At 53.4% G+C, this 12,971-nt stretch overlaps 1 protein-coding gene across 1 annotated transcript in view; it reads right to left on the bottom strand.

The window, feature by feature from the left end:
• The window catches only part of NCAN (neurocan), a 41,595-nt gene that overhangs the window by 21,768 nt on the left and 6,856 nt on the right, over positions 1 to 12,971 (bottom strand). Inside the window, exons 3-8 of the mRNA XM_011925867.1 lie at positions 12,370 to 12,771; positions 7,466 to 7,640; positions 7,228 to 7,355; positions 6,394 to 6,687; positions 4,593 to 5,180; positions 3,030 to 4,385 (exon numbers count right to left, since the gene is read on the bottom strand). Coding sequence (XP_011781257.1) covers positions 3,030 to 4,385; positions 4,593 to 5,180; positions 6,394 to 6,687; positions 7,228 to 7,355; positions 7,466 to 7,640; positions 12,370 to 12,771 — 2,943 coding nt within the window. The remainder of the gene's footprint in view (positions 1 to 3,029; positions 4,386 to 4,592; positions 5,181 to 6,393; positions 6,688 to 7,227; positions 7,356 to 7,465; positions 7,641 to 12,369; positions 12,772 to 12,971) is intronic.

Genomic DNA, 12,971 nt, shown 5'->3' with positions numbered 1-12,971 from the left:
GCTGAGGCAGGAGAATGGCATGAACTGGGGAAGCGGAGCTTGCAGTGAGCCAAGATCGCGCCACTGCACTCCAGCCTGGGTGACACAGTGAGACTCCGTTTCAAAAAAAAAAAAGAAGGAAAAAAAATTAGACAGGCATGGTGATGCATGCCTACAATCCCAGCATCCCAGCTACTCAGGAGGCTGAGGCATGAAAATCACTGGAACCTGGGAGGCGGAGGTTGCAGTGACCCCAGATCACTACTGTACTCTAGCCTGGGCGACAGAGCAAGACACTGTCTCAAAAAAAAAAAAAAAAAAGAAGCCCTGTGTTCAGTCAACCTGGATCCAAACCCCAGCCTTGACACTCCCTTAGTTGCATGGCTGCACAAGGCACTTGACCTCTCTGTGTCTGTCTCCCTATCTGCAAAGTGAGGATCACACTGGAGCTTTTCCCATAAGGACATTAAAAGGATTAACCAAGATAACTCCAGTAAAGTGCTTTGAATAAGCCAAGCACACTGGCAGTAACCCATAAATGTCAGCCTTTATGGATACAAGCGGCCCTGCCCCTGGGTCGGCCTGCCTCCAGGACATCTAAGAAAAGAAGATCTGCCAGGCGCTACGGCTCACGTCTGTAATCCCAACACTTTGGGAGGCCAAGGCGAGAGGATTGCTTGAGCCCAGGAGTTTGAGACCAGCCTGGATAACATAGGGAGACCCCATCCCTTCACACACAATCTCACACACACACACACACACACACACACACACACACACACACACACACAGAGCTAGGTGTGGTGGTTGCATGCCTGTAGTCCAAGCTACTGGGGAGGCTGATGTGGGAGGATCACTTGAGCCTGGGTGCAGTGAGCTATGGTTGCCCCACTGCACTCCAGCCTGAGCAACAGACCAAGACCTTGTCTGGAAAAAATAAAAAGGAAAAAAACCAAAATAAAATAGATCCCACCCCAACACAGCCCAGAGGTGACAGGCTGGATGATGAAACCTGCATCAGCTATCTCCATCATCATGACACTTTGCCTTCAAAAAAAGGGGCACCAACTTGGGCAACATGGCAAAACTCTGTCTCTACAAAAAATACAAAAATTGGCCAGGCCTGGTGGTGCACACCTGGTCCCAGCTACTTGGGAGCCTGAGGCGGGAAGATCACCTGAGCCTAGGGAGGTCAAGGCTGCACCGTGCCATGATCCTGCCATTGCACTCAAGCCTAGGTGACAGAGTGAGACCCTTTCAAAAAAAAAGGCGGGGGCAGGGGGTTGTGGTAGTTAAACACCAATGGTGTTAATAAAAGTACGCAACTCGACCGGGTGCCATGGCTCACGCCTGTAATCCCAGCACTTTGGGAGGCCGAGGTGGGTGGATCACCTGAGGTCAGGAGTTTGAGACCAGCCTGGCCAACATGGTGAAACCCCCCCATCTCTATTAAAAATACAAAAATTAGCCAGGCATGGTGGTGGGAGCCTGTAATACCATCTAATCAGAAGGCTGAGGCAGGAGAATCACTTGAACCTGGGAGGTGGAGGTTGCAGTGAGCCAAGATCACACCACTGCACTCCAGGCTGGATGACAGAGTGAGACTTGTTCTGAAAAAACAAACAAACAAAAAAAGTGTGCAACTCAGAAAAAAAGACTTATTAATTAGCTGCTTGTTTTGTTTTGTTGTTTGATTTGAGGCAGGGTCTCGTGGTGGAGCTATCATAGCTCACTACAGCTTGGGTAATTTCTTTTTATTTTTAGTAGAGATGGTATCTTGCTGTGTTGCCCAGCCTGGTCTTAAACTCTTGAGCTCAAGTGATTCTCCCACCTCAGCCTCCCAAAGGGCTAGGATGACACGCATGAGCCATTGCATGCAGCCACTTTTTCGTTTGTTTGTTTTTAAATTTCATTTGGCCAAAAAACTCAGCTTAATTTGGCAGGACCTAAGAATGGCTGGAATTTGCAGACTGAGCTGAGGCCAACCTGGCCCCAGGGAGAACAGGGCAGCTGATTTCTCTGGACGCTGCTGGCCACAGAGTAGTTAAGACTCAGGCTGACTTGGGCTCCAGTTGAGGTTTGACCACTGATTAGCCAAGTGGAGTTGTACCTCCCTGAGCCTCGGTTTGCTATCTGTAGAATGGGGGTGATCCTCGCCCCTTGTGTGCCTTCCCAGCACCCACTTTCCCTGTGGCTTGAGGCCCCTCATGAGTCAAATCACTGAATTCCAGCTCCCATTCACATTTGTCCAGGAAACCCTCCCTGCCACGCCTCCTCCCTCTGGCCTCGCCTGGAAGGTGTCTGTGTCCTGCTCTGTCTTCCCCAGACTCGGGGAATCCTGGAAAGCCAGTCCCTGGGCGTCACACCACTGTCCGGCACAAAGCAGATGTAGACATGGCTTGTAACTGAACTCATTCCCTAAATCAAGACTCTACTCAGTGCCTCACCACTCCCACATTTTGGTTTTGTTTTTGTTTTGTTTGAGATGGAGTCTCACTCTGTCACCCAGGCTGGAGTGCAGTGGTGCGATCTGGGCTCACTGCAACCTCCGCCTCCCGGGTTCAAGCGATTCTCATGCCTCAGCTTCCCCAGTAGCTGGGATTACAGGTGTGTGCCACCACACCCGGCTAATTTTTGTATCTTTAGTAGAGACAGAGTTTTGCCACGTTGGCCAGGCTGGTCTTGAACTCCTGACCTCAAGTGATCTGCCCATCTCGGCTTCCCAAAGTGCTGGGATTACAGGTGTGAGGTACCGCACCTGGCCACTCACCACTCTCAAATTTTGTTCATTGGGATGTATGCTCTGTGTCCAAAATTGTTCAAGTGCTACTTCATCTCCTGGCCTTTGCCAGTACTCGTTCCTCTGCCAGGAATGTCATTTCTGAAATTCAACTCCACCCGATAGGCTCCTACTTCCAGCATCATGCCCCACTAGAAAGCTTCCAGATCCTCAGGGACAACCATTCCTCTCTGCTCTGGGCTCCCCCAGCCCCTGCCCCCCAAGCCCTGACCATGAATAGCTGGACAGAGTCCTGGGACTTTGTACTCACCCTCCTCTGCACCCTCATTCGTAGGGGTCCCTGACAGGGCTGGCTCCTCTCCACTTGCCACCTCCTCCCAGAAGCTCTCTACGCCTGGACCCCCTGCCAGGACCTCCAGTTTGAAGTCCTCTATGCCCAGGGTGACAGGCAGCAGGGTGCTGGAGGGGTCCCATGGTACCGTAGGCTCCCCTGAGGAAACTAAGGCAGACTCGCCCACACTGGCTGCAGTCGGTGTCCCAGGAGGAACAGCCGGTTTCCCCAGGGGGCTGCTCTGATGAGGAGGTGCTGAAGTTCCTGATGTTCCCTGGGTCTCCACCTGATCCTCTGGCTCTGGGTGGGGTTGGGAGCTTGAGGAGGCCAGTGTAGACACGGCTGGAACTCCAACCTTGTCCCCCTGCTCGGTCGTTAGGGACGTCACAATGCTTGTATCCAGGGCCACCTGAGGGCTCAAGGTGGTGCTTTCAGCTTCTTCAAACAACTGGGATCCAGGTTCCCAAATTCCACTAGCATCACTGGGGGCTGGCGTGACTGTGGAATCCATGGGATTCACAGTGGGTCCTTCATCTTTAGCAACCTGAGGCTCCAAACTCGGGGTGACTTTGGGTAATAAGAAGACTCCAGGGCTTCCCGAGGGGGCAGATGGGGAGCTTGCATCCAGCCCTTTGCTGTACACTGAGGGCCAGGGGTCCTGTACCTCATCTACAGTGGCCTGCAAGTCAGAAGTGGGGCTTTCTGCTGTGTCGAAGACCCCAGACTCAGATCCTGAGATGCCCCTGAGGCCCGTTAGCTCAGTGGCAGTCTCAGTGGGGACAAAACCTACAGCCACATTCCTGTTTACAGAAGGCCATGGGCTGGAGCTGGGGTGTTCAGCTTTGTTGACCTGAGCAAGGCTGGTCTCCCCAATTTCTCTGAAGTCTGCCCTGGGGGACTCAGGTGTTGTGGGCATGGCCTCTCCACCCTGTCCTGTCAGGGTCGAAAAGGGAGGCAGGGAATACACCTTGGTCTCTGCAGCAGGGGAAGGTGGAGCCATGGCCATGGCCTCACTATGTCCCTCAACTCTACTGGCCTCTGTGGAGACGGAGGTGGGGTGTGGTAGCATCCACTGTTTGGGACCACGCAGCATGGCCATCATAGGGAGATCTGGGGAGGTGGCCAAGGGGGACGCCTCCCAGGGGGCAGGGCTGGGAGCTGAGACAGTGGCCTCCAAGGGGGACCAAAACAGGTCTGGGGTGGCTGGCCTGGCACTGGGGCCCTCGGCTTTCTCTAACTCCGGGACAGGGGCCCTAATGTGGCCTGAGATGCTGGGCGGGACCATGGTCGGGGGCCACAGCCAGGGCTCTGGGGAGCTCTTGCCACCAGCAGAACCTGCAACAACATCAAGGCAGTCATTACAATGATCTCTCAGCAGCCCCTTTGGTTGGACTCCAGGCCCAACGGAGAGGGGGCTTCTGAGGCCAGAGTACCCAGCTGGGATTCAGAGCTTCCTCCCTCATCCTGAGTGTAGCCATGGCTACTTCTCCACCCTCACCTCCAGATCCCCAGGTAGGTCCCGCCTCCCCCAGAGCAACTCACCAGCTCCAGGCATATCCACCTCATTGGTCAGATCAGCCCAGGGGCTCCGGCTGTGGCCACTGCCCAACATCTCTGTGACTGCTATGGCCAGCGGAGGCTCCACTTGGTTCCCCACAGCCTCTGAGGTTGGGGCCTGGGCGCTGGCCTCCATCCCCTCTTGCAGCCCCGGCTCCGGTTCCTGCTGCTGAAAGTAGCGCCCATTCAACCCTTTGAAGCGCCCCCTCCTCCTAGCCGTAGGGTCAGTTGGGGCCACCTCCGTGTGTGAACTTGCTGTAGTGCCTGCCCCCGTGTCACTAGGGCTGGGGGCCACCGTGCTTAGCCACACTTCCCCAGTGGGCCATGAGGCCAGCATGGGGTCCCCAGGGGTAGGTCTGAGTGTCTGTTGAGACTCCTGCTTCTCTGCCAAGATCAGGGGTTCTTCTTCCCCACTGGACACCAGAGGTTCCTGGAAGTCAGGGGTGACCACCTCTTCCTCCTCCAGGGTGGGCTCCAATTCTCTAACTGGGGGCCCCTCCGCTGACAGAATCTCCCCCTCATCCCCAGAGGATGGGGTCTCTAGGTCTCCATGTTGTGATGTGGGGTGATGAGCTGTGGGAGAAAGCAGAAGAGGTTGTGTTAGGCCCAGGGGTGGCCTGGGAAGTTCTGCTTGAAGTCTACCCACTTTCCAGCATGCTGCAGCACAAGCCTCCTGTGCACCTCTCTCTCCTAAGTGGTTTCTGAGATTCTCCCAGCCTGAGAGAGGGAAGTATAAAGCTTTCACCTCCACTGTTGAGGCTGGGGACCACCTGAGCCACTGTCAGGGTCAGAGTCAACTGGCTGCAGTGAGGGCTATAAGAATTTGGGCCAGGCGCGGTGGCTCACGTCCATAATCCCAGCACTTAGGGAGGCCAAGGCGGGTGGATAACTTGAGGTCAGGAGTTCAAGACCAGCCTGGCCAACACGGTGAAACCCCGTCTCTACTAAAAATACAAAAATTAGTTTGGTGTGGTGGTGCATTCTTGTCCCAGCTACTTGGGAGGTGGAGGCAGGAGAATCGCTTGAACATGGGAGGTGGAGGTTGCAGTGAGCCGAGATCGCACCACTGCACTCCAGCCTGGGTGACAGAGGGAGCCTCCATCTCAAAAGGAGAACAACAACAACAACAACAATTTGGCTCATGGGCAAAGCTCAGGCAGCGTCCAACTCTCATGAACTTGGGTTGGCCTGTTGAGGGGTTCAACTCAACCTTGGTGACGGATCCTCTCCTGGTACAGGTGGTGCCCAGTGGGCATGGTATGCCCATGCCAGGATTGGGGCAGCTTACTTAGAGGACTTGACTCCTTTGGGGTGATGCTTGCAGCTTCCAAAGCTGTCCCCACTGTCCCTCAACAAGGGCAAGTGTCATCCCTGCTCCCACCCCCGGTGTGGAGCCCAGAGGTGGCCAATTGAGGCATAATCTCTTCCACGGGGGTGTGTATGTGTATGGGCGTGTCTCTAGGTAGAATATGCCCCAACCAAGGGCTTGTCTTTCACGGTTATGGGGCCTCCAGACCTCAGGAGATACAGCCCACCCAGCAAAGATGACACCCCAGCAGAGTGGCCTACTCTGGAGCCCTGTTCTTTCCCTAGGACCGGGCTCCTAGGGAAAGATTTGTCGTAAGGGGTATGGCCTTCGCCCGGGGGCGTGGCCCTCACCCAGGGACGTGGCTTATCACAAAGCGAGCTTCCACGTGTCTCTCCCTTGGCTTGGCGAGGCTTTCAGGGGCGTGGCCTTCGCCAAAGTGAAAGCCCTGGGGGCGCGGCCACCAGGGGACGCACGCACCTCGGAAGCAGTAGGCGTCGAAGCGCGCGGCGGGCGAAGGGAAGCCAGTCCGGTTAGCGAAGCGGTAGACGGTGCGCACGCCCGGGGCTGGGCCTCCGCAGCGCCGGCGCGGCGTCTGGATCGGGTAGCGCACGCTGCCGTCGGCCAGCCAGCCCGGGTCGCACTGGTCCAGGCCCTCATGCCAGGCCAGATGCAGCTGTCCCACCGAGGCCAGCGCGGCACCCTGGCGGCGGCACTGTGCACGCGCGCCAGCCAGTGTCAGGCGGCGGGCCGGGCCCACGTAGAAGACCTCTCCTGCGGGAGGGGCGGGTGGAGGTCAGGGGGGCTGGGGAACCCTCCCCTGGAGCCCAGGAAGTGGGTCCAACTCCAAATAGTCCCCACCTGGACGTTAGGGTGGTGTTTAAAAGAGGCAGTGACAACCGCAGCTCTGCGTCCAGCTCCGGGACCATCGTTGTCCTTACCTCTCATGCAGAGCTAAGTCTCTTTTTACAAATGGAGTAACTCAGGCACATAGGCAAGTCGGGCTTCAGGAGAGGGAGGGGCTTGGTGAAGGGGGCTCACAGAGGAGGAAGCAGGTAGGGACAGGGAGGCAGGCAGGGGACAGGAGATCAGAGAGGGAAAGAGGATCAGAGAGAGGAAGGGGGCAAAGGGAGGGAGGGGGACTCAGGGAAGCATGGAAAGCTCAGAAAATGGGTGGGATCATGTCTTGGTTGCAGGTTTAGAGAGGTATAAGACAGGAGACTTGCATAAGGACCCGGGAGGATGCGAATTGGGGAGAATGATAGAGGCTCAAAGAGAGGCGGAGGGGCCGCGTCCTGCCAGTTCCAGACTTACCCCCCAGCTCCCGGGCAAAGCAATACACATCGTAGAGTTCCTGTGGGTTGCGCCTCCCATAGCTCCGAACCCCTGGAAGGCTGCTACGGTCACCATAGCAACCAGGACGGGACTGGGTGATAGGATACCTGATAACACAAGGGGAGGGTCCCTCTCAGATGTGTACCCCTGGAGCCCCCAAGGAACCTCCTTCCCCATCAGCTAGTCTTCATCTCCCTGCCCTGTGTATCCCCCTCACCGAACAGTGCGGTCAGAGAGCCAGCCAGCATCACAGTTGTCAAAGCCATCCTCGAAGGCAGCCTGTAGATGCCGAGGGGCTGCAATGATGGCTGAGCTGAGATGGCAGGCCTCCTGGGCCTCAGCGAAGGTCAGTGCATAGCGGTCCTGGGCTGCCCGGTAGTGGAACACAACACCTGTGGGGGAACATCCAGGATGGGGGGCCGGTCGACTTATGCTGGAATCTTCAAGAACAGACCTACCTCTTGCAGAATGACTCCCCACCCCTGTCTGATAATAATAGACCCACACACAGTGTGGGTCGAGGGTGGGGAGCAAGATCCATATGCCCCCATTTTACAGATGAGGAAACTGATAACAATGACCATAAAGGGTTACAAGTTAGCAAATATTTACAATGTGAAAAGCATTTATGGCCGGGTATGGTGGCTCACTTCTGTAATCCCAGCACTTTGGGAGGCCAAGGTGGGCAGATCACTTCAGGTCAGGAGTTCGAGACTAGCCTGGCTAACATGGTGAAACCCTGTCTCTACTGAAAATACAAAAAATAGCTGGGCGTGGTGGCACACGCCTGTAATCCCAGCTACTCAGGAGGCTGAGGCAGGAGAATCGCTTGAACCCAGGAGGCGGACGTTTTGGTGAGCCGGGATTGAGCCACTGCACTCCAGCCTGGGAGACAGAACAAGACTTCATCTCAAATAAATAAATAAATAAAACATTTTTAAAAAGAAAAGCATTTGTAAGCATTATCTTATTGAACTCTTACAACAAATCTGATTGCTTCCAGAGGAGGAAACTAAGGGTCAGAAAGGTTGAGGGACAGGTCCAGGGCCACGCAGCAAATAAGAAGCAGAACCAGAATTCAAATTCAGAGAGATCTGACTCCAAAGATAGCACTCTTCATGCCCAGGGTTAGGCCCTGGAGGTGGCAGGAGGTGTGGAGAAGGCTGACAGAGAGATTCTGCCTTTTAGGAATGAAGTGCATGCGCTGATAGGGAAGTGTAGGCAGCAATGGAAGAGATCAAATGTGGTTCTTGCCTGGCCTGGAAATGTGGTCCTGGAAGGCTTCCTGGAGGAGGTGACATGTAAGCCAGGATGTGAAGCACCACTAACAGGCTCACTGTGATTCAAATTCTGATTTAGGGATGAAAGAAATGGCTGAACAAGACAAAGAAATGAAACACCTTGCTCCGTCTTATCCTACTGAGAGCCCTTGTGTCCTCAGCATTGGACCAGTACAGAATAGGTGCTCAATAAATGTTTGGCTGAATGTCTGAGCACAGCAGCTCATGCCTGTAATCCCAGCACTTTGGAAGAGCGAGGCTGGCAGATCACTTGAGGCTAGGAGTTGGAGACCAGCCTGGCCAACGTGGTGAAACCCTGTCTCTACTAAAAATACAAAAATTAGCCAGGTGTGGTTGTGTGCACCTGTAATCCCAGCTACTCCAGAGGCTGAAGCAGGAGAATCGCTTGAACCCACGAGGCAGAGGCTGCAGTGAGCCAAGATCACATCACTGAACTCTAGGCTGGGTGACAGAGTGAGAATCTGTCTCAAACAACAACAAAAAGAGTTTGGCTGAATGAATGAAATTGAAGTCACCTAGATGTGGAATTCACTTGCCTCACCCCCAATCAGTTTGTTGTTGTTGTTGTTAGCTTCTATCAATTTTCAGAAATAAGAACTTTGAAAGGGGATGATTTGTTGACCCCATAAACTATATGGTGAGACACTGTGTCTCTAGTTCACAGTTTGGGGGCATGCAGGTTAAGCCCCAAGATAGGAATCAGGGACTTGCCCAAGGTCAATGTAAGTTAAGGGAAGCAGATTTCCCAGCAAGAGTCCACAGGATGTTTGCTGTACAACAATCCATTCACTGAGTCATTTATTGAGCATCTACTGTGTGCCAAACCCTGCTCTTTATTTTTAGTTTTTGACTCACCCAGGCTGAAGTGCAGTGGTGTGATCTCACTCACTGCAGCCTCCAACCTTCCAGGCTCAAGCGATCCTCCCACCTCAGCCTCCTGATGAGCTGGGACTACAGGTGCACACTAGCATGCCCTGCTAATTTTTTTTTTTTTTTTTGAGACGGAGTCTCGTTCTGTCGCCCAGGCTGGAGTGCAGTGGTGCAATCTCGGCGCACTGCAAGGTCCGTCTCCCGGGTTCACGCCATTCTCCTGCCTCAGCCCCCTGAGTAGCTGGGACTACAGGCGCCCGCCACCATGCTGGGCTAATTTTTTGTATTTTTTAGTAGAGATGGGGTTTCACTGTGTTAGCCAGGATGGTCTTGATCTCCTGACCTCGTGATCCACCTGCCTTGGCCTCCCAAAGTGCTGGGATTATAGGCGTGATCCAGCCATGCCCTGCTAATTAAAAAAAAATTTTTTTTGTGGAGATGGGGTCTCACCATCTTGCTCAGGCTGGTCTTGAACTCCTGGGCTCAAGCAATCCTCCTGCCTTAGTCTTTCAAAATGCTGAGATTAGAGGTGTGAGCCGCCACATCTGGCTTATTTAGTTGTATTATTATTATTATTATTATTTTTTTTTTTTGAGGCAGAGTCTCGCTCTGTCGCCCGGACTGGAGTGTAGTGGCTGGATCTCAGCTCACTGCAAGCTCCGCCTCCCGGGTTTACGCCATTCTCCTGCCTCAGCCTCCCGAGTAGCTGGGACTACAGGCGACTGCCACCTCGCCCGGCTAATTTTTTGTATTTTTTAGTAGAGACGGGGTTTCACCGTGTTAGCCAGGATGGTCTCGATCTCCTGACCTCGTGATCCGCCCGTCTCGGCCTCCCAAAGTGCTGGGATTACAGGCTTGAGCCACTGCGCCCGGCCGTATTATTATTATTTTTAAGATGGAGTTTCACTCTTGTTGCCCAGACTGGAGTGCAATGGCACGATCTCGGCTCACTGCAACCTCCACCTCCTGGGTTCAAGCGATTCTCCCGCCTCACCTCCCGAATAGCTAGGGTTACAGGCATGTGCCACCATGCCTGGCTAATTTTTGTATTTTTAGTAGAGAAGGGTTTTCACCATCTTAGCCAGGCTGGTCTTGAACTCCTGACTTCATGATCCGCCCGCCTCGACTTCCCAAAATGCTGGGATTACAGGCTTGAGCCACTGCGCCCGGCCATATTATTATTATTTTTGAGACAGGGTCTTGCTCTGTTTCCCAGACTGGAGTGCAGTGGCATGATCAGGGCTCGCTGCAGCCTTGATCTCTTGGGACTCAAGCAATCCTCCCACCTCAGCCTCCTGAGTAGCTAAGACTACAGGCACATACCACCATGCCTGGCTAATGTTTTGGAATTTGGAATTTTGTAGAGACAAGGTCTCACTATGTTGCCCAGGCTGGTCTCGAACTCCTGAGCTTAAGTGACCCTCCTACCTTAGTTTCCCAAAGTGCTGGGATTACAGGCATGAGCCACTGGGCCCCCATCCCTGTTTTTTGTTTTGTTTTGTTTTGTTTTTAATAGAGACAGGGTCTTGCTATGTTGCCCAGGCTGGTCTCGAACTCCTGAGCTTAAGTGACCCTCCTACCTTAGTTTCCCAAAGTGCTGGGATTACAGGCATGAGCCACTGGGCCCCCATCCCTGTTTTTTGTTTTGTTTTGTTTTGTTTTTAATAGAGACAGGGTCTTGCTATGTTGCCCAGGCTGGTCTTGAATTCCTGGGCTCAAGTGACCCTTCCTCCTCAGCCTCCCAAAGTGCTGAAATTACAGGTGTGCACTACCACACGCAGCTCAACAAAAATTTAATAAAGGAATTGGTTAAATAGGTATTTGAGAACTGTTCTTGCTTAATATTTAATATACATTTTTAATTAACCTACTTTTAAAAAATTGCCTCACTTAGAAAAAAACTTGTTTATTTTACAAGGAATTTTTTATTTCTATTTTAAATAGAAAGCCAGTATCCTTTGTCTTACATAAAATCAGATAACCATAAAATTGACTCCAAGCAAAATCCTGCCTAGACAGAGGATGCAGTGAGCTTAGATAGCACCACTGCACGCCAGCCTGGGCAACAAGAGCAAGACTCCATCTCAAAACGAAACAAAAAAAATCGTGCCTAGATATTGTGGCCCCCAGAAGTCTGACCTGGAGACTTCTCCCTCATAGCTAAAAAAGAGAGGTGTTAAAGATAAGGTAGTACCCATACCCATAAAGACTTCATTTTTTTTTTTTCTTTTGAGGCAGTCTCACTGTGTTGCCCAGGCTGGAGTGCAGTGGCTCGATCTCAGCTCACTGCAACCTCCGCCTCCTGGGTTCAAGCAGTTATCCTGCCTCAGCCTCCCTAGTAGCTGGGATCACAGGCATGCATCACCATGCCTGGCTAATTTTTTTTTTTTTTTTTTTTTAAGATGGGGTTTCACCATGTTGGCCAGGCAGGTCTTAAACTCATGACCTCAACTGATCCAAGCACTTCGGCCTCCCAAAGTGCTGGGATTACAGGCACCATGAAAACTTTATGACTTTATCAGAAGAATTGAAGGGGAATCCCTGTTCAGAGGGTGATTTCTTTCTTTCCTTTTTTTTCTTTTTTTTTTTTTTTTGAGACAGAGTCTCCCTCTGTCATCCAGGCTGGAGTGGAGTAGCCTCAACCTCCCAGGCTCAAATGATCCTCTCACCTCAGCCTCCCGAGTAGCTGGACTACAGGCATGTGCCACCATACCCGGCTAATTTTTGTATTTTCTGTGGAGACAAGGTTTCACCATGTTACCCAGGCTGGTCTCAAACTCCTGTGCTTAAGCGATCCGCTCACCTTGGCCTCCCAAAGTGCTGGGATTACAGGTGTGAGACACCACGCCAGGTCTCAGGGAGCGATTTCTAAGGTGACATTCGGTGGGTAGGCTCCAGGCTCATCCCTCCCTCTCCCAGCCCCCCAACCCCTCCTTTGCCCCCAGCTGACCTGTCACCTCCAAGGGCACCAGGTCTTGCTCATCCTCGATGCCCCTCACCACCTGGCAGCGGTAGAGCCCAGAATCGCTGGCCCTCAGCGGCCCCAGGAGTAGCGTGGCGTTGGCTCGGCGCCGGGGGTAGGCAGGCAGCGACACTCGTCCCTGCCAGCTTTTGGCCACCCTCACGACGTTGTCCTTGGCCACCAGGATGGGCAAATCCTGTCTCTGGCCCGATGCAGTCCGCACCTTGGTCCACTTTATCCGAGGGGCATCTCGGGCTGCGCTTGGCCGTGGCTGCAGGGTAAAGAGACAGGGCAGGGCCACCAGCTCCGCCAGCGCAGCCCGCACGGACCCAGACCCCAGCTTCTGCATGTGGAGCCCCCTTTCGCTGGCATCGGCGATATCCTGTGTGCCTGGGTTGGAGAAGGTGGAGAGAGGGCGTGACTCAGAGGCAAGAACCAAGCAGGAACTGCTATTTCCCTCTTTTAAAAATTTTTTTAAAAAGGGTTGAGCCAGGCCAAGCGCGGTGGCTCAAGCCTGTAATCCCAGCACTTTGGGAGGCCGAGATGGGCGGATCACGAGGTCAGGAGATCGAGACCATCCTGGCTAACAC

This window comes from Colobus angolensis, unplaced genomic scaffold, assembly GCF_000951035.1.
Source record: "Colobus angolensis palliatus isolate OR3802 unplaced genomic scaffold, Cang.pa_1.0 Scaffold66, whole genome shotgun sequence".
Lineage (NCBI taxonomy): Eukaryota > Metazoa > Chordata > Mammalia > Primates > Cercopithecidae > Colobus > Colobus angolensis.
This window is presented reverse-complemented; position numbering and strand designations above follow the sequence as displayed.